Source organism: Xiphophorus maculatus, chromosome 2, assembly GCF_002775205.1.
Source record: "Xiphophorus maculatus strain JP 163 A chromosome 2, X_maculatus-5.0-male, whole genome shotgun sequence".
In the NCBI taxonomy this organism is placed as follows: domain Eukaryota; kingdom Metazoa; phylum Chordata; class Actinopteri; order Cyprinodontiformes; family Poeciliidae; genus Xiphophorus; species Xiphophorus maculatus.
The window spans coordinates 16,602,661-16,630,215 of NC_036444.1; the positions used below are offsets into that span (position 1 = coordinate 16,602,661).

General features: G+C 42.5%; 1 protein-coding gene across 4 annotated transcripts; it reads left to right on the top strand.

Annotated features, from left to right (window-relative positions):
* Positions 1-5,430: 5,430 nt before the first annotated feature.
* ptpn5 (protein tyrosine phosphatase, non-receptor type 5) lies at positions 5,431-26,953 on the top strand. 4 transcript variants are annotated; one of them, XM_023351308.1, is made up of 15 exons: positions 5,431-5,824; positions 9,156-9,264; positions 10,782-11,049; positions 12,531-12,653; positions 12,750-12,845; positions 13,644-13,900; positions 14,059-14,251; positions 14,698-14,782; positions 14,966-15,045; positions 15,153-15,290; positions 22,421-22,531; positions 23,522-23,682; positions 23,892-24,005; positions 24,602-24,696; positions 25,533-26,953. In XM_023351308.1, the coding sequence occupies exons 3-14, from the start codon at positions 10,789-10,791 to the stop codon at positions 24,693-24,695; spliced, it is 1,713 nt and encodes a 570-aa protein (XP_023207076.1). In that variant the 5' UTR covers positions 5,431-5,824; positions 9,156-9,264; positions 10,782-10,788; the 3' UTR covers position 24,696; positions 25,533-26,953. The 4 variants fall into 4 exon arrangements, with proteins under 4 accessions (XP_023207076.1, XP_023207063.1, XP_023207072.1 ...); XM_023351295.1 differs by having other exon boundaries at positions 24,602-26,953; XM_023351304.1 differs by lacking the exon at positions 5,431-5,824 and adding an exon at positions 5,910-6,012 and having other exon boundaries at positions 24,602-26,953.
* Positions 26,954-27,555: the final 602 nt, after the last annotated feature.

The following is a 27,555-nucleotide window of genomic DNA, read 5'->3' on the forward strand; positions in this document are numbered from 1 at the left end:
GGCATTTTGCATCATGCCCTGCATCTTTTATCCTCTAACATGTTGCCTGGAGTACAGATTAATTACTTATATTTGCACAATAAAACCTGTAAAATTTATCAGGAATCTCTAGCAGATTTCATCAGAAAATGAAACGGAAAGTCTACCCCTGGTTAGAAAACTCACAAAGTGTGAGAGGAATATTCAACATGGCTATGGTTTTGCACATTTCCAGAAAATACGGCTGCTTTGTTAGAGGCTTACTGACTTTCACGATCATAACTATTTATAATCTTCAGTTTCAAAATCCCCCAAAAACATGCGTCAGTCTTTTGAAAATTTAGAAATGACAAGGCATTGCTGTTTCTCTCTGTTTCAGAGATTTTCAGTGCATCCAGGCAACAGAGAATGAAACTGCAGAGTTGTTTTAACCGTGAACAGAGTTTTAGTTAACAGATCTGTCCGAATAAAATCACACAATGTCCTGTGTCAAAAGCCTCTAATTTGCATTTATTGTTTTAACTTGCAAATATGGGGGTATATACAACCTCCTGTGAAGTGTTATCATGTCACCACAGACAAATGTGTTTTTTTGTTTGTTGTGATGCCAAATTTGTGTTAGATGTGGTCACAATAAACTTGCGGGTAGGAACTGCATTTTGTTTAGCAGTACGAAAAAAGATAGCATGCCCCCACAGATCTCAGGACAGCTCCCTAATTCCCTCTGATGCAAATATGCATCGAGATTAGACTGTCTGTCTGTGTTAGGCTGTGCAGTGCGGCTGCAGATAGACGAGCCGCCTTGGATGTGACGTGATGAGTCACAGTCAAATCTGAGATTGGCATCAGTTTAGTAAGAGTCAGGAAGACTACAAGCCTAATTAACTTGCTAGAATTTGTGACATAAAATATAATTTGGCTAAATGTTCCACAGATATGCAACAATGACACCTATGTGGGTATTTCCTTCATTTGTGAAAATACCTGCAGTGAGTCTGTAAGACCACTAGATGTCTCTACTTGGTACCACAGGAATGCTGCACTGTTGTCTCTGACAAACGCTGAAATGTTTTCATTATGTGGAATTATATTTATTGGTTTAATTGTGTGCAGCGTCTCATTCACTCCCACAACCACAATTGCAGCATCTGCGAGTGAAATAAAAATGGTATATAAAGTCGGTAAAATGGCTCAGGGAATTGGAAAGTCATGTTAAGATTTTCATTCAGGACTGGTCACGGCCACAGGAAAGCAGCTTCTCTTTCTCTTTTCTTTAATTAGGTCAGATAATACTTTTGTCCTTGTGGAAAAACAAAGGAGAGAGGGTGAGAAGATAAGGAAGGCCACTGGAGGTCATTTAGCTGATTGGAGCAGGGCAAAGACAAGGACCCTTGGGAGAGATATGTAGAGACTGAGAGATTACTGTGAAGTGAATAATAAATGCTTTTTTTTTTACTTAAGAAAACTGACCAAGATGAAGAAGTACATTTTATATTCCATAAATACATAACATATAAAAAACCCCTGCAACCAGATCCTTCTAAGTTTTTAAGATATAAACATATCTAATGCCACAGGCGCCTGAAGATTCCAGAGGTTTTGCTGTAGATTCTTTGCACAAGGATCAGCACACTTTAACTGCACTTTTCCTTTTCCTTGTGTAAATTATTAAATTAAATTATTAAAGTCATTTTGTAGATACTTGGCTTCATAAAATATACAAATACATATATCACCATCTCGTTTGGGTGCTGAATTATAATCAGAAAGGAGAACTTTGTATTTTAAAAACGCAGCTTGTGTCCTTACACTTGGTTCATCTCGACACAGTGGGATCTCACTTCAAGTGTCTTACATCTGTAGCTTTCAGATGTACACGCTATATTCACTATCAACAGTTTTCACTCACATAAACGTCTGTTCATTTGACTTTTATAATAGTCATCAGATGCTATTTAATCATGCAACATAATCACTGAGCAGTAATACTTTCATTATTTTAGGGATGTGCCCTGCTAGCCATCAGTCAAGGATGGGAGAAAATGCATGTACAATGTACTGTAACTTGTTAAGCATGCAATGATGCATTCACTTGCACTTGGAAATTTCACATTAACACAGATCATCACCATCCTTGACTGCAAAATCTATGTATATACATGTAAAAAATAAAATATTCATGGACATATTGCCTTACATTTTGAGATAATATAATTAGATGTAATAGAATATTTAATCATGTGCAACTTTATATATAAAACATGTCATTTAATTACAGATTTTTTTTTCTGTAACTGTAACATATTGCAATTACTGCTATTTTGTAATTCACATTACTCCTTTCCTTAACTTATTACTCTCAAGACCTGGTCCAAGCGTACAGTCAACCCAACAAAAGAAAATCAGAGCAAATATGTTTTGAAATGACTTGAGTCAGACCTCAGAGCTGATTGTGACTAAAATAAATCTCTGGTTCGTGAACAAAGGCTGTCCTCACAATCTGAGGAATTTGAGAAATTTTTCCAAGGTGAAAAGAGCAAATATTACTGAGTCACAACATGGGACGCTGACAGATTCCTGAATACTTTTATCAGTGGGCTTCCTCTGACTGCAGATAATAAAATTCTGGAGAGAGGTCCAGCTAAAGTTCTAACTTGAATCAGACAGAAAATCTTTGGAGAAAGCTGAATGTTCGGATGTTGACAAGAAGACCTTGCAGCCTCAAACACATGGAGCTCATCAACAAAACGATAAACTGCCAAATACCAGTGGAAGCATTCAATATGCTGGTCAGCAATTACAAAAGGTTCTGATTGCTTTTTTTTGCAAATAAATCGTTTCACCATTGAACATTTAGAAAGATATAAGCATGCTACTTTAAGATGCTATTTTGTTATGTTTGTTTTAATTGATACTGCTTTAACATTGTTTGATGATTTAGAAAGGTTGTTTAATCATCACAAACACACTTATGAAAAAGATTAAAGGTTTCATTATTCCCAAACTGTTTCAAAGCATCTTCCGTGAGTGCAGAGTAATCAGTAATCCAAGTTATGTTTGACAAATCCATAATTTATAGATTTTAAACAAGGTGTGAACTAATGCAGTCCAGATTTCGGAGTCTTTAAGCAGCATTATGATTTGTATAATCTTTAGTATGTAGACTCAGTGACTGGACAACATGTTTTATTTACAAAAAGGAAGTCTATTTTGCATGATACCAAAAGAAAAAAGTTAAATATTCTAACATTACATCACCCACTTGCACCAACTTGCACATTAAAAAAAAAAAATCTTTGTATTTCTTCCATGCTTCAGATCAGTGTAAATATCTTTTGCAAAAATAAAAAAGGAGAAATATTTCAAAAAGTGAGATCCAGTGCTTGTATTTCCTGCCCTAGCATTTGTTTTGATCCTATAGTTGCTGTTTTCTGCGGGTGAGTTCAGAGAGATGACAGGGGAAAGGATACCATATGGCCAGGCAGGAAGGAGGGAGAGGAAAGAGAGAGAGAGAGCACGATTCACTGAAAGTGGGAGAGACAAGAAATGACAATCAGTCTTAGAGGAGAAAAAGAAAATCAGAGACAGTAGGTATCAGGAAATGATGAAGATGATGGAGAGAACAGAACTGGGTAGTGGTGATGGGGGGCCAGGCGGGGTGGTTGAGATAAGAGACGGAGGTGGGTTGGCAGAGCATGCAGCTTGGAGCAGAGGAGGCGACAGTCGGGGGTGTTCACTGCTCAGTGATGTGTTATGATGTGACGCTCTCCTCTTTACACACACACTCACATCTTTGTCACTTAGGAGGACAGTGACTCTGTCATTTATTAATTACGCTATGTTGTAAAATATTAAATAGGAAACATTGGAAGACATCTATTTACATAGCAGGGAATGTTTTGGTGCTGTTGCTATATATACATCTGATGTCATTGGTTCTTGAAACAGAGGAAGGTTGCTGCTTTCACATAGCTGGAGGGAATTTTAACCATTTTTTACATTGATAACTTATTTGGTTCTTCTGTCAATGGATAACTCATCATGAATTGTTCTAGTTATTGAGCTAAATAAGGTCAATTATAATTGGTTACTTTGCTAAAACTTCTGTGGATTTGAGCTGGATTCCATTTCATTCCAAATGGATCAAGGAATGCACATTGCACAGACAATAACCAGTCAATATCTACATAAATTCACAATTCATCACAGATTAGACAGCAGTGGAAATATTTAAATTGTCCTTTGTTTTAAATCTTGTGGGATTTTCTCTTTTTTTTTCTGTGAGTTAGGTTTTGCTTGCGCAAGGTAATCTCAACGTCTTTCTCTGAATTTCCTGTTTGCGAGGAATTGGTTTAATTAAATCAATGATTAATGGATTATTATTAGGTTCTGTGAGCAACAGAGCTGTGTCAGATTATAAGGTTGAATTTGGTTAGGAACCAACAAGGTTTGGTGGCATGACAACTGATTTTGAAAACTTGGATCTCAGGATTTTGAACTTCCCCATTAAGGATTGAGAATTAAGAAGAGAATGACTTTATGCAAATTGACAACGGTCTCTCTTGCTAAAACAAAATGCTTGTTTTTTTTAACTGTACTTTAAGAAACAGTTTCTGATTTATTACTACTTAAAAGGTCAAAGCTTCTAACCGACCTCAACCTAAAAATAATATATAGCGTTTGCTAAGTAGTAGTTGCTGTTCAATTCCCTCTAATATTTAAATCTCTGAAATTTTTTCAAATATATGACAATAGAACCTCTATCAGAGAATATGCTTGAGTAACACAGATGGAAAATGGCTTTGCTCGTATTCCTAAAGTTTATATATTGGTCACTAAGTGCAACATTTACAAATGGCGCTGGTTTTCAGACTTGCTACAGGGACACCATTACCTTTTCGGTTGTGATATCATTCCCACTTCCAAGTTCAGATTAAATTGAATGCAACATCACTGCCAGGCAAAGGTGAAGGCTTGTTTTCACCCCAAAAAGGGTGGGAGCATGGGGCAAAGGCTGCTCACCTACACATGTTGCTCTGATCTGTAATGTGGAGTGTGATTCACAATCGGTCTAGAGGTGAGTGCTGATGGAAACAAGATGGCACATGACATTTACTGCCGCTCAGTCCAAGCTTGTAGTTTATTCATGTTGGTTTAATAAAGCCTGTCACCAATTAGGATCTATATTCTGCCCCAGGTAAAAAAAATAAAATGCTATGATGCAGCCACTTTGAGGATGAATCTAATAACATGGTTTTATTCTGAAAATGAACTGGTTTACGTTGTGGCAACCTTGCTTTAGATGTGTGTAGGACCAGTTTTGTGTCCCCTTAGAATTGCCAATAAACATACACACACACTCACATACACACCCCCAGTCGCGCTCTCTATCTCTCTTTCTCTCTCGCTCGCTCCCTCACTGACTCTCTCTCATTCTAGCTCTGTTGCCAAGGCTACCACACAGCCTCTTGCTGCATATACCTAGACGAAGCTGCTGCCTGTGGATCTCGCTCTCCTCCAGGATACAAACAAAAGAGAGCCCATCACACTTCGGCTCCTTCGTCTCATCTTCACAGCCGGACAAACAGCTATGTTTGCCTTCTTCGCCTTTCCAAACCTCATGCAGACCCTCTGACTCTCTCTCTCTCTCTCTCTGTCTCTCTCTCTCTATCCCTCTTTGCCTCTCATTGTCAGTCTGTCTCCTTCTCACATGCAAACACGCTCCCTCTTTTCCCAGATAGAGGAGCAGTAAAGGGATTGGCGTGCTAGTTGGTGTTTGGCTCCTGGTCTTTGACTCGGAGGGGAGCAGAGCAGCAGATGGTGATGTGAAGACGAGCTCAGCCAGGTAAGAAGACTCATCCAAACCAGACTCCAGGCTATGACTGTTCCAGCATATCAACCCCCCACCGCCCCTCCTCTTCCCCTCCCCTGTCTCTCCCGTCTTTCCCCCACTCTGTGGCTGTGCGACATGAGGTGAATACCAATTCCTCACCAAAAGCCCCCATGGTTTTTACTATCCTGACTGGAAAAAAGGTAGGGATGTGTCACAGTTTTCCTGCTCTGTTCATTCCCACACAGATGAAACAGACCATTTGCCAACAGGTTGGCTCCTCATTGTTGCCGTGACATAAATATTTTATGTTCTGAACATGAGCAAAACGCAGATTTTCTGTAAAATTTCCATGTGACTATGTGGGAGTTGCCAAATAGAGACATGCAACAGTCCACCTCCCCGGATGATTCATTACTAATCCATCCAGCTCTGCACTGTGTGGTCGCTCTAACTCACCGTAGCATGTACGTGATATGAATGGTGTTTCGTCTTAGTATGAATGACTGCCAGAGGATGCCATTCCTGCACTGGAGCTTTGATGCAGCGCAGTCATGTAACACAACGGGAATCCAGATTTATCTCCAGCAGCCTGGAAAATCACTTTGCCATGCAGCACATCCTAATTATTCACACAGTTTAGCTAGTTATTAGTTGTGGCCTTGAGTAAATATTTTTGAGATTTATCTTTACAGTGCCTGTTTGAGTCACTGCCAGAAATTGTAGACTGGATTGATTGATTATTTTTAGGATGAACAGGGGAAAGCTGCAGACATGCAGGATGTTTCATTTTAAGGTCATTGTGATTTTTCCCTGTGTTTTAATGTCAAGTTTGTATCGGTGTGTGTTTGTGTGTATCGATGAGAGAGGTCTCATGACTTTATCTCATGTTACCATCCCTTCATCACTTTCTGTAAGCGTTTCCTCCTACCTCATCTCTCTGTGCTACATAAGCACGGCAATACTCACTCTTTATTCACCTGGAAACTGTAAATACTCCCACCGTCTGAAAATGTTATTTTACTAATGGAAGACAAATCAAATAAAACACTGAAAAATAGGACGGATCAGCTTATTTGGATACATCTCCAGATATAATTCCAAAGAATCAGAAATAGCCATTAAAGCACGAGCCAGCTGTCACCACATTAATTCCCCTTGTTCCTGATTTTCGGAAAGAGCTTTTACACATCTGTCAGCTCTCGTCAGTCCTGGTACGGCGGTACTTCTCAAACAGATGCCACAGGGTGGTTGTATAATTCTGTTTCGACTCAGATGGACTCTAGGTTCCTTAAAGGAAACGCATTTGAGGAGGTAGAAGGCGATGTTTGTAAGGACTCTACAGAAGAAGACCTTCAAACAGAATTTAAGCTGAATCAGCAGCCAGGTTGACTTATTTTCCTTAATTTCATTTGGTCTAAGTATGCTTTTACCATAATTTAACATCAAATTAATGAGTAAAAAATGAAGGGGATGTAAATGTCATATATAAATAAAACTTTAATGAACTTATCTAATAATTTATGTTTTTGTTGACATAAAAACATTTGAAAAAGTCTTGGAAACATAACTGTGAATACATAGCATAATTATTTCAGTCTGTTAATCCTGCAATTCCAAAGAAAAATATTTCTTATCATTCCAGGGGATCAAAATGTTTCAACAGAAAATGATTAAGACTGAAATACAGAAATATATTATTCAAAGATAAACCTGCTTTCTCTTTTCTGAATCCTCACTACATTTCTGGATAAACGCAATGATGCAAAGAAAAACAAATCCCCCCAAAAACATTGATTTTCATTTAAAATACAAAATATTAAAATTCAAATTCTGTCCATTTTTCTTTTTGTCACTGGGACTACATTAATTGACATTTACATGAATTTTTTTTACAAATTTAATGTCATTTAAATTTTTTTCAATTTAAATGACATTAAATTTTAGCGCAAAAGAGACAAAACTAGTGGCAAAGAAAAATGAAAAACTGGCTCGTTTTTAAAAATATTCACACAAAGGCACCTAATTCTGACCACTGTATACTGGAGGAGGGACTGTTTCTTCAATTTACTTTAAACAAGCTGGCCCACATATTTTTTTATTGCAAAAAAGAAAAAAACATACATTATTTTCAATTTTTAAAAAGGCTGAAAAATGGTAGAGCTTACTTTCTCCATATGTGTTGAATTTAAGTTTCAGTAAACAAAAATTAAATAAATGTATGTTTTGCTTGTGTTTGTAATTTCTGACTAAAAATTAATCATCAAAACATGCGCAGACAATAAATGCTTCAAACAACTCACTCAGCAACCAAAGCACTTTTTGTACAAACATAGCTATTCTTGGTGCTCTTGTACTGCTGATGTATGTTTGTTTTTCTTTTTTTCATGCACATGCAGGGGTGCTCAGGTGTGTGTGTGTGGTGTATTTGCCCGCTCGCAGGGGTGTATGTGCGCATAACATAAAGTATTGGTTGCCACAGTTACCAAAACGCCAACCTCGCTGCGTCATTGCTTGAGACAACCTTCATACAAAAAATATCCTCCCATTCATCCCTCCTCAAACTCATCTAGATGTTCACCTGTCACTTAAAAACGGAAGGACGCTGAACTTTCTCTTATCCAACAAGATCCTCGGATGTGTGTGCGCGGCTCTGTGTGTGTTTGTGAGCATGCTTCATATACATTGCCTGTATGCACATTGCCATGGCTACGAGCAGTGCTAGCTGGCGTCATCACTTCAAACCACCTTCACAGGGAGGAAAAGAGAGAAAGAAAAGGACTCAAAGCAGCTCCCTTCTGTTCATCACCTGCACTCTCTCTTCCTCAAACTAACACACAGAAAAGCATCTTCAGCTTCTGCTGTGGTCTCATATTCCGCTGAGCTCACCCACTCCGGCCATTGGGGTCCAGTGGCACAGAGGGAGAGGAGGGGAGATGGTGGAAAGGAGAGAGGAGTAGCGCGGGGAAGGCTTCACTTCATGCATACTGATGTGACTGGAGCTATCTGAATGTGTTTCTGAGGGTGTTGGCAAAGTCTGGCTTGAATCATCCCCCTGCCTCTCAGGGAAGAAAAGACAAGGAGCGAAGGGAGAAGGAACGAGATATTGACAGCTTATTGTGTCACCTTACATCATCCTCAACTGGAAGGTGACAAATGGCCTACCTTGATCCACCTCTGAAGGAAACTGGTTCATGAAGCAAGCCTCAGTGTGACCAGCTTATTTGGGCACAGTGGTTTTACTTTATTTTGAACCCAGCAGTGATCGTCATTCTTATGTTCTTTCTAGTTTATTTAATCTGAAATCCAGCGATGCAACACACGGCTGTTGTCTTGTGTCCTTCAGAATCAACTCTGCCTCACAATGGCTGACAACAACCAGTTGCCACGGGATACAGGATTCAAACCGATCATGTGATCCGCCTCCTTCACCAGTTCCCTGCCATCTCTTGTAGGTAAGTGCATTAGCACCCCTTGTGGTGACTGGAGGAGAGGTAGCATACGAACAGCTAGAGCTGCACACACTTAATAGCAAGGAATGTTATATTTCTTTCAGATTGAGAGATGCTCAAAATGTTAAGAAATGGTAGTTAAGTGTTTTTTGTTTTGACAATGCCCTACTGAGATATACAGTATATCTGATTCAGACATTTTCAATCTGCTTTCTTGTGTCATAAAAACAACATATTCAACGTCGCACAAAGAAAACAAATCATGTTCCGTGATTAGTTGAAAAATATGGTTCAGTTATTCAGATCATTTTTACTCAGAAGTTGAAAACTTAAAGTTTCAATTTGTAAAACCTAACATAACAGTCCCACTAAATTTCAGTGAAAGGATATTCACAGATCCCAATCTGGCAATCCAATATGGCTGCCATGCATATAACACAGTAATAACTGAAAAGTGGATATTTAGTGTGAAAAAAACACAGGATAGTATTTTTAAATGTCAGCAATAAACCCATAAATTAGTACTTTGATTTCAGCATTTGTTAAATAAAGGAGTTAAATTTAAAAAATATATTGACTTTAGTTCTGTTGACAAGGGTACAGGCTATACTTAGTTAACTCACCTCCCTGTAAGTCATCTCCATTGCTGTTTTGTGCTTTTATTATGAGGGAACATTCATTGTTAGTTGTTTGTCATTGATAAAAAAAAAAATAAATGGTTCCAAACTCACACATGACAAATTTAGCCATCAGCAACACATTCAGAATAATAATAAAAAAAGAGCACATCACTGCTCTCAAAGGCTTTCACTTTCACACATTCACACAAATCACGTGGTGGCAATCCGCCAAATGTACAAAACATCTTCATTAATGGCTGAAAGATAAAAGTAGAGGGCAGAAAGAGCCTCTGAATCCACTGCTGACTGTTACAAAGGTGTGTGTGACTGTGTGTGTGTGTGAATTCAGTACATGATAATGCTCGGGTTGGATGAGAGGGATGAGTGCCACTCTGTTGCCAAGGTGACGGACAGGGCTGTAAACACGCTACCCCTGACTCATCTCTCTAAAATACACACACACGCACACACACATATTTCACACAATAGAGTCCCATCTAAAGGAGACAAGAGGATCCGGAGATGAGACCCACTCTATGTCGCTTCGCTGTACATGTGAGTAGGCCTGTGGAAAAAGGGCAATATTTTCTGCCATACACGTGCTCATTTAAAACCAAATGTTCACAACTTCATAAATACAGTAAGCACATATAGAAACAGTAAAAACAATAGAGTTGGAACATTTTAAAATATATATACCTTGTTGGCCAAAAGGAAAGGAAAAAGAAACATTTTCTACACCAAGGATGTATTTCTAAATATCTCAGACAATGTTCCAAGTCACTGAACCATCACAATGTTCAAACAGAAAGCTGGAGATTTTTTTTTACTGTCTCTACTGGACAATCATCTAGATGAAGTCCTAAAATTCCTTTCTTTCTTTTTACCCTCATTCTACAGGGGGATCATGACCCGCCGGCTGAGCAGCTCCACTCGTTCCCACACTGAAGACTCCATCTTCCTGAGGCCCGATGAGGACCCCGTCTGGTTGGATGAACCCACAAAGGTGGAAAAGATAGGTGATGGAGCCGCTAAAAAGGATGGTGTGTCTGACTGTAAAGATGGAGGCCAAAGCCAGGAGGGAGAGGAAGTGTTTATCCACAAAGTGTATGCGTTGTTTGTGGAGCTTCAGTGCTGGGCTGCACTGTTCATCAGCTCTCAAGTCACAGTATGTATATCAAATAATATATATTTTTCTTAATTAAATTACAACTGTGTTCTGATGTGTAACGGTGGTATTTAATGAAGGATCGATTAATTTTGCCACATGTATTTTACTTGCTATACTTCTGTGGTGTTCCATCACATCTTTCTATATGTTTTTTATGTAACTCATGTCTGATTAATGTGAAGAAAAGGGGAGAAGTACCACAATACAGTCTTTGAAACAACTGCAATGCAGTAAAATGACAATTTCTATCAGCAGCTAGGAACAGCCATCAACTGGAATGTAATTTAAGGTTTTGTATTTACTGATACTGCAACACCATCATAGTAGAGTTTGGAGTAGTCTGTAGTTCTCGCCCTCGCCTGCCATCCATCTCTAAAATCACTCGTCCCTCCTGGTCAGGTGGTGGGCTCACATGGTTAAGCTTTCCTGTGGGTATTTTGAGTCCCAAGAGCCATGGCTCCATCACCAGGTTTATGCTCCGGTCCAGTATTGTCCCCATTTCATTCAAAGTTTTTGGTTTCCTATGGTGTGTCAATAATAAAGGTCTTCAGGTTGCTCATTGTCTGACTGCTTCAATAAGACCAGTGGCATAAGTAGACCTACCAGGACAAGCCTTGAACAACATGCCCACGAGGAACTCAAACCTAACCATAATGTTAAGGTGGATTCTGTAGAGGGGAGCCAGAAAAAGGTGAACTGTACACTCTGCGTTACGTCAACATTTGGTTCTAGCAAAGGAGTTCAGATGTCCTGCTGTTTTGTCTTTGAGTAGTCACAAGGTGAAGCAGGAAATGGATACAGATTGGGGTTTCGTCTGCAGTGATGTAGTGATTGCTTTGGTTGTCAAGGTGAAGAAAAATGTGAGCAAAGTAGCAAAACTTGCAAATTAATGCTTCATTTGTCAACCCTTTACCGGTAGTCATGAAATATGCACCAAATAATAAGCTTTGCAACCAAAAAAAAAACTGTGTTTCTCCATAAAGTGACTGGGCTGAACTCAGGGATAGGCTGATGAGCTCCAGATCTTGGTGAAGCTTAGAGTGAAGCCTCAGCTCCTCTGCATCGAAAGGAGTTTAGGCATCTTATTAGGATGCAATGAGGAGCCCTGGAGACAGACCTTGAACTTAACTGGGTGAACTATAAAGTAAACCTCTTATAGCCTGGGAATGCTTTGGGATCACCAATGATTGAGATGGAGAATGTCATCTGAATACACTGGCACACTTGCTGTACATATATTTACATATACATACTGTATCTGCATTTTTTTGAATCTTTGCAAGGACTACTCTAAGCTGCTTTTTATATTGACAGCATGTTATATTTTATTTTTATTTTTATCTTGTCTACAATTGCTACTCAGTGGTGGTTGTTGTGTGTCTTGTCTCTATGCTGCTGTAACTGCGAAATAATTTCCCTGCTGGGATGAATAAAGTAATTCTATTCTATTCTATTCTATTCTATTTCCCTCTTCCCAGGGGTATTGGGTGTTCTTTGTGCTGGAAGGAAATGGACCACTCTCTTCCTTCTACAAAGCCCTTCAGGTCATCGACTTCTACTTAGGCTTCTTTTTACCATGTCAAGCAATTTTTGGAATGGACGTAAGTATTGATCCATTATCCCACTGTTAATTTTGAATGTGAAACCTGTCTAACCTGTTAACTAATTGTTTCTGTGCACGCCTCTTCATTGATTAGTCTACAGTGTTGATGAAAGAGGTACAAAACACCACACAGCACAACTGGATTGTAAGCGGCACAGCGGTCATTGGAGTGGCAATCTTTGTTATCATGGTAAAATACTCAATATTTAATATTTTGTGGACTTTTGTGCTTTTTGGGGGAAAGATTCCTAAATATTGAAATATTGTGTCTACATGAATAAATAATATATTAAGCTTTGAAAGGAAACAAATTGACTAAAGATCAAGCTAAGAATTAAATATACATCCAGTAAATGATAAAATTAGGTCTTTATAACAGATTGAATAAACAGCAAAAATCTGTCTGAAATTGGTTGTCTTTTTGTCATAAATTTTCTATCAAATCGTTAAGAATAACTTTTGATGCTTAAATTTCTCAGTGCCTTGTAATATTAAGACTTACATTATTTCACCTCTCTTCTACAAAAGCATGGTTTTGCAGAGACAAGGACACAAATATTTCAAGATCTGTTTAAAGCTGGAAGCAATATGGCTCAAAAACTTCTGTTATAATTTAAGTTAAAAGTCATCTGTAAACTATTGACTAAAGTGTAGAGTGTACAAATACGCACCACACAGTCAGAATTATATATGATTATATAAAACCATGCATCTTTTTCTTTCCACTTCTTAAACACACTACTTACTGTATGTTGGTCCATAACTTAAAATACCAATAAAATACATCAAAAACCTGCAATGTGACATAATCAGTAAAGGTTTATGGTATTGAGTCGTATGTATACAAATGATGCATTACCAAAAAATTCAGTTTGTCTCTATGGAAGCAAAATATAAAGAGATTAATTACTTAAACTTCAAGATTCTACCCCCTGTTGTGCATTTTGAATAGATGAATCAGCAAGTTGATTTTTTCTGTTTGTCTCAGGTGATCCACATGGTGTCTAAGTGGTGTTATGGAACTGGCTTGTGGTCATCAGGAACAATTTCCAGAGAGATCGGTGATCGGCGGCAGTCTGTGAGCCGCCAACCCTCCTTCACCCTGTCAGAGTGGACTGATGCCCAGGAGGATCTGATGGAGCTTGACCCAGTACCTCAGACGCCAGTCTTTGACATGGGCTCAGACACCAGGATGGAAGGAGATGCCTCCACACTCACCGTCACCCCAGTGGGGCTTCAGGAGAGGTTAGAGTGAGGCATTCCGCACACACAGAGCTGTGTCATGAGAAAAGCATTTCTAGGTAGTGAAAGAGAGACAGAACGATGTTCATTTGTAATTTTAGGCAGTAAATGAGTGCACATACTCCTCATCCGTGCCAACTAACCCTGGCTGAATCCCACAGGAGAGGCTCCAATGTTTCTCTGACGCTGGACATGTGCACGCCAGGATGTACAGAACCCTACGGCTACGGGGCTCAGCTCTCTCCTCGAGACCAGTCGGCCCAGGAGTACCTCCGACAGGGAACGCACGTCCTGACCCCTGCCATGCTGCACACAAGGGCCATGGATGACCAGAGCCTGCAGGCGGAGTTTTATGTGAGTGCAACAACAGCAGCTCAGCCACCTACACTCTTAGATTAGCAGAGACTCACCGGAAAAGACATACGCTGACACTGACACGCATTCATAGACGCAGGCACTAATGTACACACCCACACATGCACAACCACCCCACCAAGCTCACCGCACACCCGTAAGCTTTTCTAGCGCCTGTCAGTGGGCGAAGGACGGAGGGCTACAAATGTTTTCTGCATATAAAAAACCCACAGAGGATTTCAGTGTCTGTTAGGCATGAAGATTTGCACTCGATATCACACAAGCGCTTGCAAAACCCCGTAGGTCGAGTACAATTAGACAGCAATAGCTTGCTGCAAAGGGCAGCCGATGACTTCATGTCTCTGGATATTATTTTCTTAGTGTTTGGCAGAAGGGGATGCCTGAATAGATTTTTCTAGCGCCAACTGTTCTTTCATTACTGGCAGGAAACTCCCATGAACTTTGTGGACCCTAAGGAGTATAATTACCCAGGGCTTGTGAGAAAAAATCGCTACAAGACCATTTTACCCAGTAAGTATGCCTGCAAATCAAGATAATCACAGATGAAAGTATATAAATTTTTGTATATCTCTCCTTAAATAACTGTTAATTATCCATATTGCTCAGTGAAAGTTCCATATATTACCACTAAGACTCACAATTCAGTGAAACCATTCAATGCTCTTATGATTTTGTCACCCTTTCCACCTACAGATACACACAGCAGAGTCATCTTGAAGTCACAGGATGAAGATGATTTTCTTTCAACCTACATTAATGCGAATTATCTCAAAGTAAGGGAAATGTTTGTTTTACCAGGCAGCTATGTGGTTGTGAAACTGCTGTTTTATTTCTTGCTGATAACTGTCCCATCTTGCCATGTTTCCCTGTGCCTGCGCAGGGTTATGGGGATGAGGAACAAGCTTACATTGCCACGCAGGGCCCTACTGTGAACACAGTGGGAGACTTCTGGAGGATGGTGTGGCAGGAGAGAAGCCCGATTATTGTGATGATCACCAATCTGGAGGAGAAGAACGAGGTGGAGACAGGAATAATGATTATGTTGCTGCACCCTCCTCGATAATAGCTGTCCATAGTAAAGATGAGTAAAAAGCCTTATAATGAAATCTTTTTTAAAATTCTTAGTGGCATAATCGCTCTTGAAAAATGTAAGAAAGAAATAATCCAATGATTATCATGAATACATTAATGGAGTGGAGGAAAATTCACATTCAGAAGTTACTTTATTTGCCAAAATAACCAATTTAACAAGTATTCTCACCTCCACTGATTACCACAAAAAAAAATGTTACTAAAGCCTTTTTGTAATTTCGGCTTCACTTTTATCACTTCAGATCCAACCATCCATTACCTTGAACCTATCTCAGATCAGGTCATGAGGGCAATAGGTCCAGGAGGAAACTCCAAGCATCTTCCTCCTCAGCAAAATCATCAAACGAGGGTTACTGCCGTAACTACGGTTCTATGAATCCCGGATGACCGCCAGAGGCGGTGCTTCAAGCACTGAATGATCATTCTTGCGCATGCGCAGGTCGAGTACTAATGACAACAAAGTCACCTGTGACCTGCCGGGGACCCACGTGACTCTATATAGTCACGTGGCACCCGGCAATCAATCCCTCAATCTTCTCGCGAAAGCAGAGATTCCGAGGGACCAAGCACTCTGGCGGTCATCCGGGATTCATAGAACCGTAGTTACGGCAGTAACCCTCGTTCTATTTCATCCCTACTGACCGCCAGAGGCGGTGCTTCAAGCACTGGATGACTCATATCAACAAGGTCACGAGGAATCAGCAACAAGGAACAGCGACTACACCACCCACCTAATGTGATGTAGAGGCATGCTGCTCCAAAATTCCTTGAAGCGGATGGGGCGCAGCCACATTCACCCTGTAGAACCGAGTAAAGGTACTAGGTGATTTCCAGGAGGCCGCACGGCATATAACATCCAATGGCACCCCAGTCATGGCAGCAAACGACGTCGACATGCCCCGTGTAGAGTGGCACTTCACTCCCGCCGGCAGTGGCCGGTCCTGCAAGGCATAAGCCTTGGAGATCAAATCCACAACCCAGTGTGCAAGTCGCTGCTTGGAAAGTGCCTGCCCTTTCCGTGAGCCAGCGTAGCAAACAAAAAGGCTATTAGTCTTTCGGAAGGATGCCGTGGCATCGATATACGTCTCAAGGGCACGAACAGGACACAGTGGTTCAGAGGGGCTCCCGGTGTCAAGCCGAGCAAGATGGAGCGGCTGGGTACTGCCAGCCGCCAGTGATACCTTAGGAATAAATGCAACGTCAGACCACAGTGTAACACCCGAGCCATCAGGATTCCACCGGCAGCAGGGCTCGGCTATCGAGAGAGCCTGTAATTCCCCCACACGTTTTGCAGAAACCATAGCTAAAAGGAACGCCGTCTTTAGTGAGAGCCATTTGAGGTCTGCCGATGCCAGGGGCTCAAATGGGAGGGACCGAAGAGCCTCAAGCACAAGAGAAAGGTCCCAGGCCGGTGCCACAGGGCGGTTGGGTGGGTGCAAACGCCGAGCACCCCTTAAAAACAGTACAACCTCTTTGTCTCGGCCCACAGAAAAACCATTCAGCCCAACATGCCAACAGGAAATGGCAGCCACATACACCTTTAAGGTAGATGGAGACCGTCCTTGATCCAGCAATGCCTGCAGGAAGGTCAGGATGTCCGAAACTGAACACTGCACCGGGTCCTGCCCCCTATCACGGCACCAGGTCGCAAAGACCGTCCACTTGTTAGCATAGACAGCTCGCGTGGACGGTGCCCATGCATTAGCCATCGTATGCCCTATGGACCCAGGGTATCTTGAGAAGGTGGACCCCGGCCCTGCAGGGGCCAAATCCAGAGCTGGAGCCGGTCCGGTTCGGGGTGCAAAATCTGACCCCCCACCTGGGAAAGAAGATCTCTCCTGGAGGGGAGACGCATTGGCGAGCCGGAGCTGAGCTCGCACAGTAGAGGAAACCAAGTCCTCGCTGGCCAGTAGGGGGCCACCAGCAGAACCCTGTGCCCCTCCTGACGCACCCTGAGGAGAGTCTGAAAAAGGAGGCCGAATGGCGGAAAGGCATAAAGGAGGGCCCGGGGCCAGTCGTGTGCCAGGGCATCGCGGCCCAGAGGGCTGGTGTTGTCCAATGAGAACCAAAGGGGACAGTGAAATGCGTCCCTTGAGGCAAAGAGGTCCACGGCCGCCCTGCCAAAGACCGTCCAGATGCGCTCCACTACCTCTTGGTGAAGCTTCCACTTCCCTGGAAGCGGCTTCCGACGGGATAGAAAATCTGCTGGCACATTCTCCGGCCCTGGTATGTAGGCTGCTCTGAGGCTGGCTATGCATGGAGCTGCCCAGGTCAGAAGCCGTCGAGTCAAGCACAACAGTTTCCTTGACCTGGTTCCCCCCTGGTGGTTGATGTGAAAAACCACTGTGGTGTTGTCTGACCTCACCAGCACATGCTTCCCCTGCAAGCCTGGAAGAAAGCTCTGAAGAGCCAGAAAGACAGCCTGTAACTCTAGGACATTGATGTGTTCCCTGCTCAGCCGCCGGGACCATGTCCCCTGTGCCATTTGACCCCGCCAAGTCGCACCCCAGCCCGTGGAGGATGCATCCGTAAACACAACTTCCCGACGACACGGGAGGGAACCGAGCGGGACCCCTGTGGTCATAAACAACCTCACCCTCCATTGGGACAGAGACTGAAGACACTGAGGCCCCACCCGAAGTCTGCGGAGACGATGAGTGTACCGTGCGGGATCCAGATTCAAGCTGTTCAACCACATCTGGAGGGGCCGCAATGACAGCAGCCCCAAGGGCACTACGGCAGACGCAGCTGTGAGCATGCCCAAAAGTCGAAGATACCGCACAAAAGGCGGTGCCATGCCGCGCCCGAATTCCGGGAGCATGCTCAATATACTGTCCACCCGCTGGGGTGACGGGCAAGCAGCCATTGAGATGGAATCCATGGCAATGCCCAGGAAGACAGTCTCCTGTGAAGGAGTCAGAGTGCTTTTCTCCATGTTCACCTGCAAGCCCAAGCATCCCACATGATGGAGCACTAACCGAGTATCCCGAACCGCCTGGTCCTGTGTCGCGGCACAAATGAGCCAGTCGTCCAGATATGGGAGGATCCTCAATCCTTGTGCCTGCAGAGGAGAGAGGGCCGCCGCAACACATCGGGTGAACACCCTGGGAGACAGTGAAAGTCCGAACGGGAGGACCCTGAACTGGAAATGCCTCCCCTGAAAAGCAAAACGAAGAAACCGCCAATGGGGCGGAGCGATTGGGATGTGAAAATAAGCATCCCTGAGATCTACGGAAGTGAACCAATCGCCTGGGGAAATCGCCTGCAACACTTCCTTGGTGGTCAGCATATGAAAGGGCATGACCTTCAAGTACACATTCAGGCCTCTGAGGTCCAAGACTGGACGCAGGCCCCCGGTCTTCTTCGGAACCAGAAAATACATGGAATAAAAGCCCCCTGGATCCAGCAGGGGGTCCACAGGCACTATAGCACCCTTGGCCAGCAAGGTGCAGATTTCTTGGTTCAGTGCCTGTGCCTTCACCGGGTCGCAGATCGCAGTCATCCTGACCCGGCCAGGGATAGGTGGCCGGCGGCGGAATTGAAGACGGTACCCCCGGGACAGGGTGGACAACACCCACAAGTCCGGGGTGTGGGCAGCCCAGAAGCTGAGCTGACCCGGGGAAAAATAACCGACCGCCGGCCCTAAGGCATCATCTGCGGGCCCCCCGGCCCTTCGAAGGCCCGGGAGGACGTCGGCCAGACTGCGCGGCTCGAAAGGGATGAAAGGACCTCGTCCCAGCTTGGTCTCGAGCCCTGTTTCTCCGATCTGGAGCAGGTCTCTGGACCGATCTCTGACCTGGTACCAGCCCCTGGGGCTCAGTGGAAGAAGGAGAAGGCCCTGAGGACCTCCGTGAAGGACCCGCAGCCGCCCAGGTGCTGACTGGCTGGCGATCACGTCTGTGAAGCCCTGCCAGCTGTTGCCTCGTTCTAGAAGCCTGAGCTGTACGGTCCAAGGCGTCCAGTGCCGCAGAACCAAAAAGTTCCCCCGGAACCACAGGCAGGGCCCGGAGGGTCCTCCTACAAGGCTCAGTAAGTGGTGACTGCGCCAACCAGACTTGGCGGCGAGCGTGAACCAGTGTGGATAGTGTGCGTCCAAGTTCCCTCGACATAAGAGCAAAGGCCTGCAGAGATGCATCAACCAGGCCTTGCGTGGCATGATCCAGTGGAACAGATTCCAAGGAGGAAGACAGGGCCAGCATAAGATGGGATAGAGAGTTCCCAATCCGGCCCATGCGGGCCCCAGAGTCATAGGCCTTGCAGAGAAGGTCATCGGTAATACGGCACTGAGGACGCGGACAACGGGCATTGGACCGCAAAGCCTCATCAGGTGGGATAATAAGAGAGGCAATGCCCGGTTCCACCGCTGGCATCTGCCCCAAGCCAACCTTGGGGGCCTCCAGCATAGCTGCCAGGACCCTGCCATCCGTCGTCAGACGCGAAAGCGCCTTGGTGTCTGACCAGCAAGCATGGAGTTCCCGCACGTACTCCGCCGAGGGAGGAACCATAAAGGCAGTCTCTGACCTACTGCGCTTAAAGAAGGCGCTGGAAGCCGTAGGCTGGGCCTGAGGAACACTAATCTGTAAACGGGCAAGAGCCGTTCTAATAGCGGATGTCACAGATTCCGCCGTGTCCTCCTGGGAGGCAATGGAGTCCGACCCAGAGGCCCCGGAGCCCAGCTCCGGCAGGTCCTCACAGAAATGGGTGCCAGAGGCCGCCACAGAAACAGCATCATCGGCGTTGACTGACATTTCATCCTGCTCGGAAGGGAGAGCCGGGCCGCGATCATCAGCAGTCTGAAAGGACTGGAGGAGGGCTTTCATTTGGGCCAGTTCAGTAGTGAGATGATCCACTCTCGTGGACAACCGCCCTGCATCGGTCCGTCTGGCTCGTTTTGTCGGTACCGAAGGTGCAGCCACAGTAGACCGTTTGCACATCGCTTTCCCCATCGGCAAATGAGTACGCGGCGCAGCGCCCGCCCAGTCGGTAGGCTGCTCCAGCGCAGCCAACCGATCCAGTCTGACTGACCGGGGCATGACGCAACAGTTGGGGCAAGCGTTATCTGACAGCGCCTCCCGGAGATGTTCCACACCGAGGCAGGAGGGACACAGGTCATGTCCGTCGTCGGGCTGAAGTGGAGCCAGACAGGACGAGCAGCATAAATTATCCAGCATCATACCGCTGAAAGGCGTGATTAGCCTGCCACCAACAGAAGTCAACACGAGCAGAAAACGCTACCGGCGACTCCGTTGCAGAAAACCCCCCGTAGAGGTTCCAAACTCAGCATGAGCAGAACGCCACTAGCAAATCGATAATCAACCAAAGATGAACTCAGCACGAGCAGAGACGCCACTGGTGAGTCAGATAAACAACAGCAAAGTAAAATGGACTCAGCCCGAGCAGAAAACGCTACTGGGGAGTGTAGATAAACAACTGTAGAAGAACTCAACGCGAGCAGAAACGCTACTGGTGAGTGTAGATAAACAACTGTAGAAGAACTCAACGCGAGCAGAAAACGCTACTGGGGAGTGTAGATAAACAACTGTAGAAGAACTCAACGCGAGCAGAAACGCTACTGGTGAGTGTAGATAAACAAACTGAAAACTCAGCGCGAGCAGAAACGCTACTGTGAGACAAAAGAGCCACAAAAGAGGCAAATCAAAGCGAACAGTAAACTACTGCTGAGAAAAGAACAAAAACTTACCAGTCACCGCGGATCTGGTAAGGTGAAAGCAGCTTGTGCAGCCCCTGGAGGGCGAGACTTACCCGCAGCTCCGACCAAACCCGGTCACGGGGCTACCAGCAACAAGCAGCTAGGAAATTAGTGGTATACACAGAAGCAACCGGCTTCACACGACCACACACCTGTCCTCAACACACCTGCGCGCGAGAAGAACAAAAGGGATTGATTGCCGGGTGCCACGTGACTATATAGAGTCACGTGGGTCCCCGGCAGGTCACAGGTGACTTTGTTGTCATTAGTACTCGACCTGCGCATGCGCAAGAATGATCATTCAGTGCTTGAAGCACCGCCTCTGGCGGTCAGTAGGGATGAAATAGAACTCATGCTGAGGGAATCCCAAGATGTTCCCAGCCAAGATGGGATAATCCCTCCAGCGAGTTCTGGGTCTTTCCCAGGATTCCCACCCAGTTGGGATGTGGCCGGACAAAATCCAAATGGAGGCACCAGAGACCATCCTAATCAGATGCCCGCACCACTTCAAATGACTCTTTTCAATGCGGAAAAGCAGTAGCTCAACTTTGAGCTCCTCACCCTCTCTCTAAGCCTGAGCCCGGCCACTTTTTTGGTTATCATCCATATCTCATGACGCTAGGTGAGGGTTAGAACATAGACAGCCCAGTAAATGGAAAGATTTATTTTAGCCTCAGCTTTTTCTTCACAGCAATTATATGTAACCAAAGACAAACGAATTGCTTGGGAGGCATGTCTGGGGACATTTTCTGTCCCTCCCTAGGAAGCATAAACATGGAATCTGATCAACATGGCTGAGACAGGAACCATATGCTTTGATAAAATGAGACAAAGACTTTTTTTTTAACCACCAAACTCTGTAAGGCTCTGTTGTGAAGCAAACCATAGATGTGTCATAGACCAGCTCATCCCCCTGTTTTATAAGTGAGAGGATGTGTGGTGCTACCGGTACGTTCTTTAGCAAAGAGAACCTTATGGTATCAGAGGTTTCTTGGGGTGTTTGAGGGTCTTTTATTAGACTAAAGAACAACGACATGTAGTCAAGTCGGCATGAAAATGGTTTCCTAGACACAAGGTCAACTTTTTTCAAGACCTCAATCCCCAAAAGAGCAGAGAGGTGGGCCCCAGTTTTGTTAACACTGGATGTGTTTTCTTGAAAAAATGTAAATAGAGTGTATTGGATGTTTTAGTGAAACTGTTTCCAACTGGGATAAAACACTCATAAATTATAAGGCCTTTTACATACCCATGTAGCAAAGGAGGGATAGATGACTGTATCTGCCAGACTGTATTAGTTTAACATGTACAAATGTTGTGTGTATGCGTTCCCTTGTTTTCTTGAGCAGAAATGTGCAGAGTACTGGCCTGAGGACACTGTGACCCATGAGGGCATAGAGATCACTGTTGTCTCAGTAACTCAAGAGGATGACTACAGCCTGAGGGTGTTTACTTTAAAGGTAACTAATACAAAAGAGAAATGTTCGTGCATTTTATTAAAGAACAGCAAGTGCTTAACGTAAACCTGTTATTTTGTTAAATAGTGTTTGTTGTAGGTGTTGCTTTTGACTAAGAAGCTACACAGTAATTTAAATGAAACAAAAATATTGCTTGCATTAAAATATTTGTTGTATGAAATGGTACAGTCTTTAATTAGGAAAGTTCATGACAAATTTTTGTCATTTTGTCATTTTTTCATTACATTGAAATAAATACAATAAATCATTATTTTTTTTAAACTAAACTGCAGTGTTGGGATGTTAAACACATTAAATGGACATCTGAAAAATTCTAGCCTATTGACATTATCTGTTTATTTTGCCTATGAAAAGGAAATCAGATTGGCTTCAGTCTTGAAATAATGTTTAGATTCCCCATGTTGTTATAACAGCGTTAGTTTTCTTTTTCCCACTACAGATCTGTTTGGCAGTGAATGATATTCTGGTTTCAATATGTTTTGCTGTTATTACCGTGTTCTCTGGGATTTATATTTGATTTGGGGTCACGGTGGCCTTGCTTCTTGACAAACAAAACATGATTCTGCTAATGCAGCCTGCAGCTGATTAATAAGCATTGAGGGATTATTACAAAAATGTGCCGTGAGTTAAAAGCATTTTGTTTGTTTGTCTGTTGCTCTCCGGCTAATATGTTGTGTACTTGTAGTGTCGCTGATCAGTGACAGAGTGTTTCTAGGAAAATTGTGAAAACTGATTCGATAATGCACAACGCTGTCCTCAAATGAAGTTTTGTTTATTTATTGCACATCATGCTCTGCATTACCTGTTGTCATGGTAACACAACAATCCGTATTTACGTGGAGCACAACAGATGTACAAAAACAAAACCAGCCCAATGAGCAAAACAAGCAAGCTATGCAATGTGTGCATGTTTGAACAACAAGATTTCATCTACATTTCATGGGGCTCCTTGTGTTTGTTTGCATGTACCAGTGCGGGGAAGAGGAGCGCACCCTTCGGCATTACTGGTACATCTCCTGGCCGGATCAGAAGACCCCAGATAAGGCTCCACCCCTGCTGGAGCTGGTCCAGCAAGTGGAAGGAGCCAGAGAGGAAGCCCTGCCATCCAGTGGCCCAATAATTGTCCATTGCAGGTATAATAATAAAACAGCCTTTAATAAAGTGACAATGTACATTTAATATTAAAATAAAAACTCTTATGTTTTGCAAAAAAATTGAGTTTAGTATGTGCCATCTTTGTAGTATGTTAAGCTTTTCATTAACACTGAATGGATTTCAGTTTTAATGAATTCAGCATGTTACTAAATCTCAGACTATTTTCCTCTAACTCTATATCCCACAGTGCTGGGATTGGTCGAACTGGCTGCTTCATTGCCACCTCCATCCTGTGCAAGCAGCTGAGGACTGAGGGTGTGGTTGACATCCTGCGAACCACCTGCCAACTCCGTCTGGACAGGTGAGATAAGCTTTTGCCTCTATTCTTCTATTCATGTCTGTTTATAGTTCTGCTTTCAAGGTCAAGCTCGCAATTATTTACTTTATTTAGCTCCGGCACACAAGACAAAATCTCATGTGGTTTTACAAATAATGCCCTTGAATAGAATAGGAATTATTGTAAATTTAATCAACGTCTTTCGGTTTTAAAAGAATGTTATCTCACTTGTACTTCGGTTAAAATTCCATATTTGAAATATTTGCAAAAACCATTTATCTATATCTATCATCTATAATGCCAATAAAATACCTTGAATCCTGATTGCAACATGAATAAATGTTAAAAAAAAAAAAGTCCAGAGGAATGTATTATTTCGTGACGCACTTCGCAAAGAAGGATAAGGTGTTTTTCAAATATAGAACATTGAAATCAGAATGTATACCCCAACCATCGATAACTCACTAATAACTGTGAAAAATATTCTAAATATCGACATGAAAGTACACACAGAGTAGCATCAATAATTAACATTACTATTCAAGATCTTTGGTAATATTTACCTGCTACAAATGCAAAGACCAATTTCTTTTCCCATTGTCCTTCTGTGTGTTTGTCAGAGGTGGAATGATCCAGACCTGTGAGCAGTACCAGTTTGTGCATCATGTCCTCAGCCTGTATGAGAAGCAGCTGTCTCACTCCGCTGAAGAATAACGTGAGCACAACAGCCACACCCAGACCGAGACACACCACTGTACACCGTACCACCTGTGGTGGTATGCACCACCTTACCTAGCATTGTCACACAATCTCACCCTTTAACAACCCAAACCATGTTAATCTATTCATCCAAACCAGGCTCGTTCATATGGGACCGTGCTTAATGTTGCTGTTCAGAATGAACAAAGAGGTGGAATAGAGGCGTGACTGAAAAATCCTTATCGAAAATTGTTTTAACATCTGTCCAGCAGGCCTGTTCTAAGCCCATGGTCCCTGTGTTGCTTCATTCGTGCTGCTGAGACTTTGCATCAAACTGATTCTCAGAGGTCTGAGTTGTCAAGGCCTTGTTTTAGTCTTGGTCTGAAATAGCTCCATTATGTAATGATTGTACAGCTATCAAAAGGTTATAGTAGAAGTAAGGCATTCTCAGATCTCTCGCACTAGAGTTTGCTTTAAGAAAATTCACTCTAAGAAAGCTAGTGATTAAAATAAGGGCCCTATACAGTATAAGTGCCAGCATAATTGAATCCTACAGAGATAATCAAATACCAGCCTAATATGTACCACTATATTGATGTAAAATGTTAACCAACATCTAGCTTTTTTCTCACTTACTCTCTTTTAAAGTAAAAAGAAACAAATTGCAGAAGGCCTGAGTCACCTCATTTTCAGGTTGCATGGTGCTAAGTATTTGTTAAAGGCATGTGCAATGTTATGGAACATAGGAATGTAAAAGTTAGGTTAATTAGGGTTTCTGTGCAAACTAAAGCATTTACGTTTTTTTTAGTCCAGGCTGCGTGTGACAGTTCTCATGGCCCTCGGTGTTTACAGAAAACAACATCCTAAATGTTCCGTCAGAGGCGTCACAGAGCCACAGCAAAGTGGCAAAAGCCAGAAACAGAATCCCAAAACGTGAACAACAGCATGGAAACGGGCGATCTTGCAGAGAAAAGCAACAACCTGGAGGGCGGTGACATTCAGTTTGTTTTCATATCCCTCTCGTCAGAATTATTCCATAACGTTTGTCGTCCTTCTGCTCTGTGATGCCTCTGCTTACAACAGTAGCTTGAATGCATCTGTGAGGTAACAAAGCTCATGATTGTTGTATAGACAGGCCAGGCCTAATTTGTATGAAGCACAATAGACCAACTAAGGTTGTCTCTCTGATGTTCAGCTGTAAAGCTTATTTTTCTGTATTGTGTTTTTGATTGTGTTGAGTTTAATGGATTGCATGTGCTGTATGGGACTCAGTAGGGTCCACAATCAAAGCGACGTGATTGGTTGTCCCGCTTTTCGTTGTGTGAAAAAAAGGTAAAAGCCTATTATTATTATTATTATTATTATTATTATTATTATTATTATTATTATTATTATTATTATTGCTTGCTCTCAGCCAATGCTTTTGATACAGTTTGCTTTTGTGAAACCAACCAGAGATATTTTTAGAACATTTTGATACAATCCTTTCGAGTAGATGCCTTGTGTATATTTCTGTTTACAACATAATGGAATGTAGCTCATACTGTGGATCAAAACCATTGGTTTATATTGCAAGATTTAAGAGAACAAAATGTGACAACTACCTAAGTTACCTTACAGTAAAGTAAATAGATATATTATGTTCAGTCTTGAGTATTACTATTACTTTAGGCCTTTAGGCTTTGCTTTAATATGCTTTGCTTTCTGTGTATGTTTTTATTGTTTTTCTTGGAGAATTTTACCTCAGACTGAGTTTTTACACAGTCCCTGTTTCCATCTGTGAATCTAGACCACTCTCAGTTGACAACACAGTTGAGAAATAAATGCTATGTGCAAGGCAGCTAAAACAGTGCAGATAGTTTTCTATGTAACAAAAATCCAACAACTTCTATGGCTGTGAACATTATCAAAGGACCTAAAAAATTACTTGTGTGGGCTCTGACCCGTAACTAAACACGAAATCAACAAGAAGAATTAAACTGCCAAAATTGCTAGTAAAATAACACTGAACTGAGACTGGCAACAAATACCACAATCTATTGCCAGAGCTCTGACATAATCCTCTGATAATGTTCAGTGTCCTCGACCCAACAGCTTTTCTTTTGAGTGTTTGTTACCAGTGCTTCAATTGTCCTCTTCTAATGTTTCAAATGAAGATGACAAAAACAGCCAGTCACACATACAATAACCAGCAATCAGTATTCCTCTCCTCTGCTAAAGTATTGCTTTAAGTTGTGAGTTTTTGCATCCGAATAAAAGTAGATTTTCATGAATTGGTCTTGGTGTCTCTTTCATAATGCATATATTCTGGGTTCATGTTAATTTTGCGCTGTGGTTTTTGTCTTTTACGTCTGGCTATTAGCATCCTGTTGAAGTCCGACTCACGCTGTGTTTCCACAACGTGGCCACTAGATGTCAGTAATTGCTCACCTTGCCGTTGGCTCACAGCCTTTAAATTGTTGATGAAAGTCATAGTGGAGCAGAGAAACGGCAAAGGAAAAACAATGTTACATCTAATTTAATTTAATCTTTCGATACTTGTTATGAAACAGATGACCGTCATTTATTTTTGTTTCCCTGTTCAATATTTTTAAAATACTGTAAAAGTATTTTATTTCCTTTTTCATGTTTGTTTGTTTTTTTTGTCACACTTTAAGTTTATGAACTGATTTATTGAAGGAAAGCTTATATTAAATTTAATACCGTTTTTTTATTATTATTACTTTTTTACAGAATATAAAGAATTGAAAAATCCAAAGTGCTGTTATTCTACTGTCTGAAAGTATTGGGTTATTTTTAAAAGAATTAGTACTGAGGTTATATAAAAGGTTGAAGAACCGCTGACTTACATCAGTTAAATCTCATTCTGGTATTT

Coding starts and splice junctions, on each gene's coding strand:
- ptpn5 (XM_023351295.1), top strand. CDS start 10,789: ATGACCCGCCGGCTGAGCAGCTCCACTCGTTCCCACACTGAAGACTCC. Junction 11,050..12,530: donor TCATCAGCTCTCAAGTCACA/GTATGTATATCA, acceptor CCCTCTTCCCAG/GGGTATTGGGTGTTCTTTGT. Junction 23,683..23,891: donor CCAATAATTGTCCATTGCAG/GTATAATAATAA, acceptor TATATCCCACAG/TGCTGGGATTGGTCGAACTG.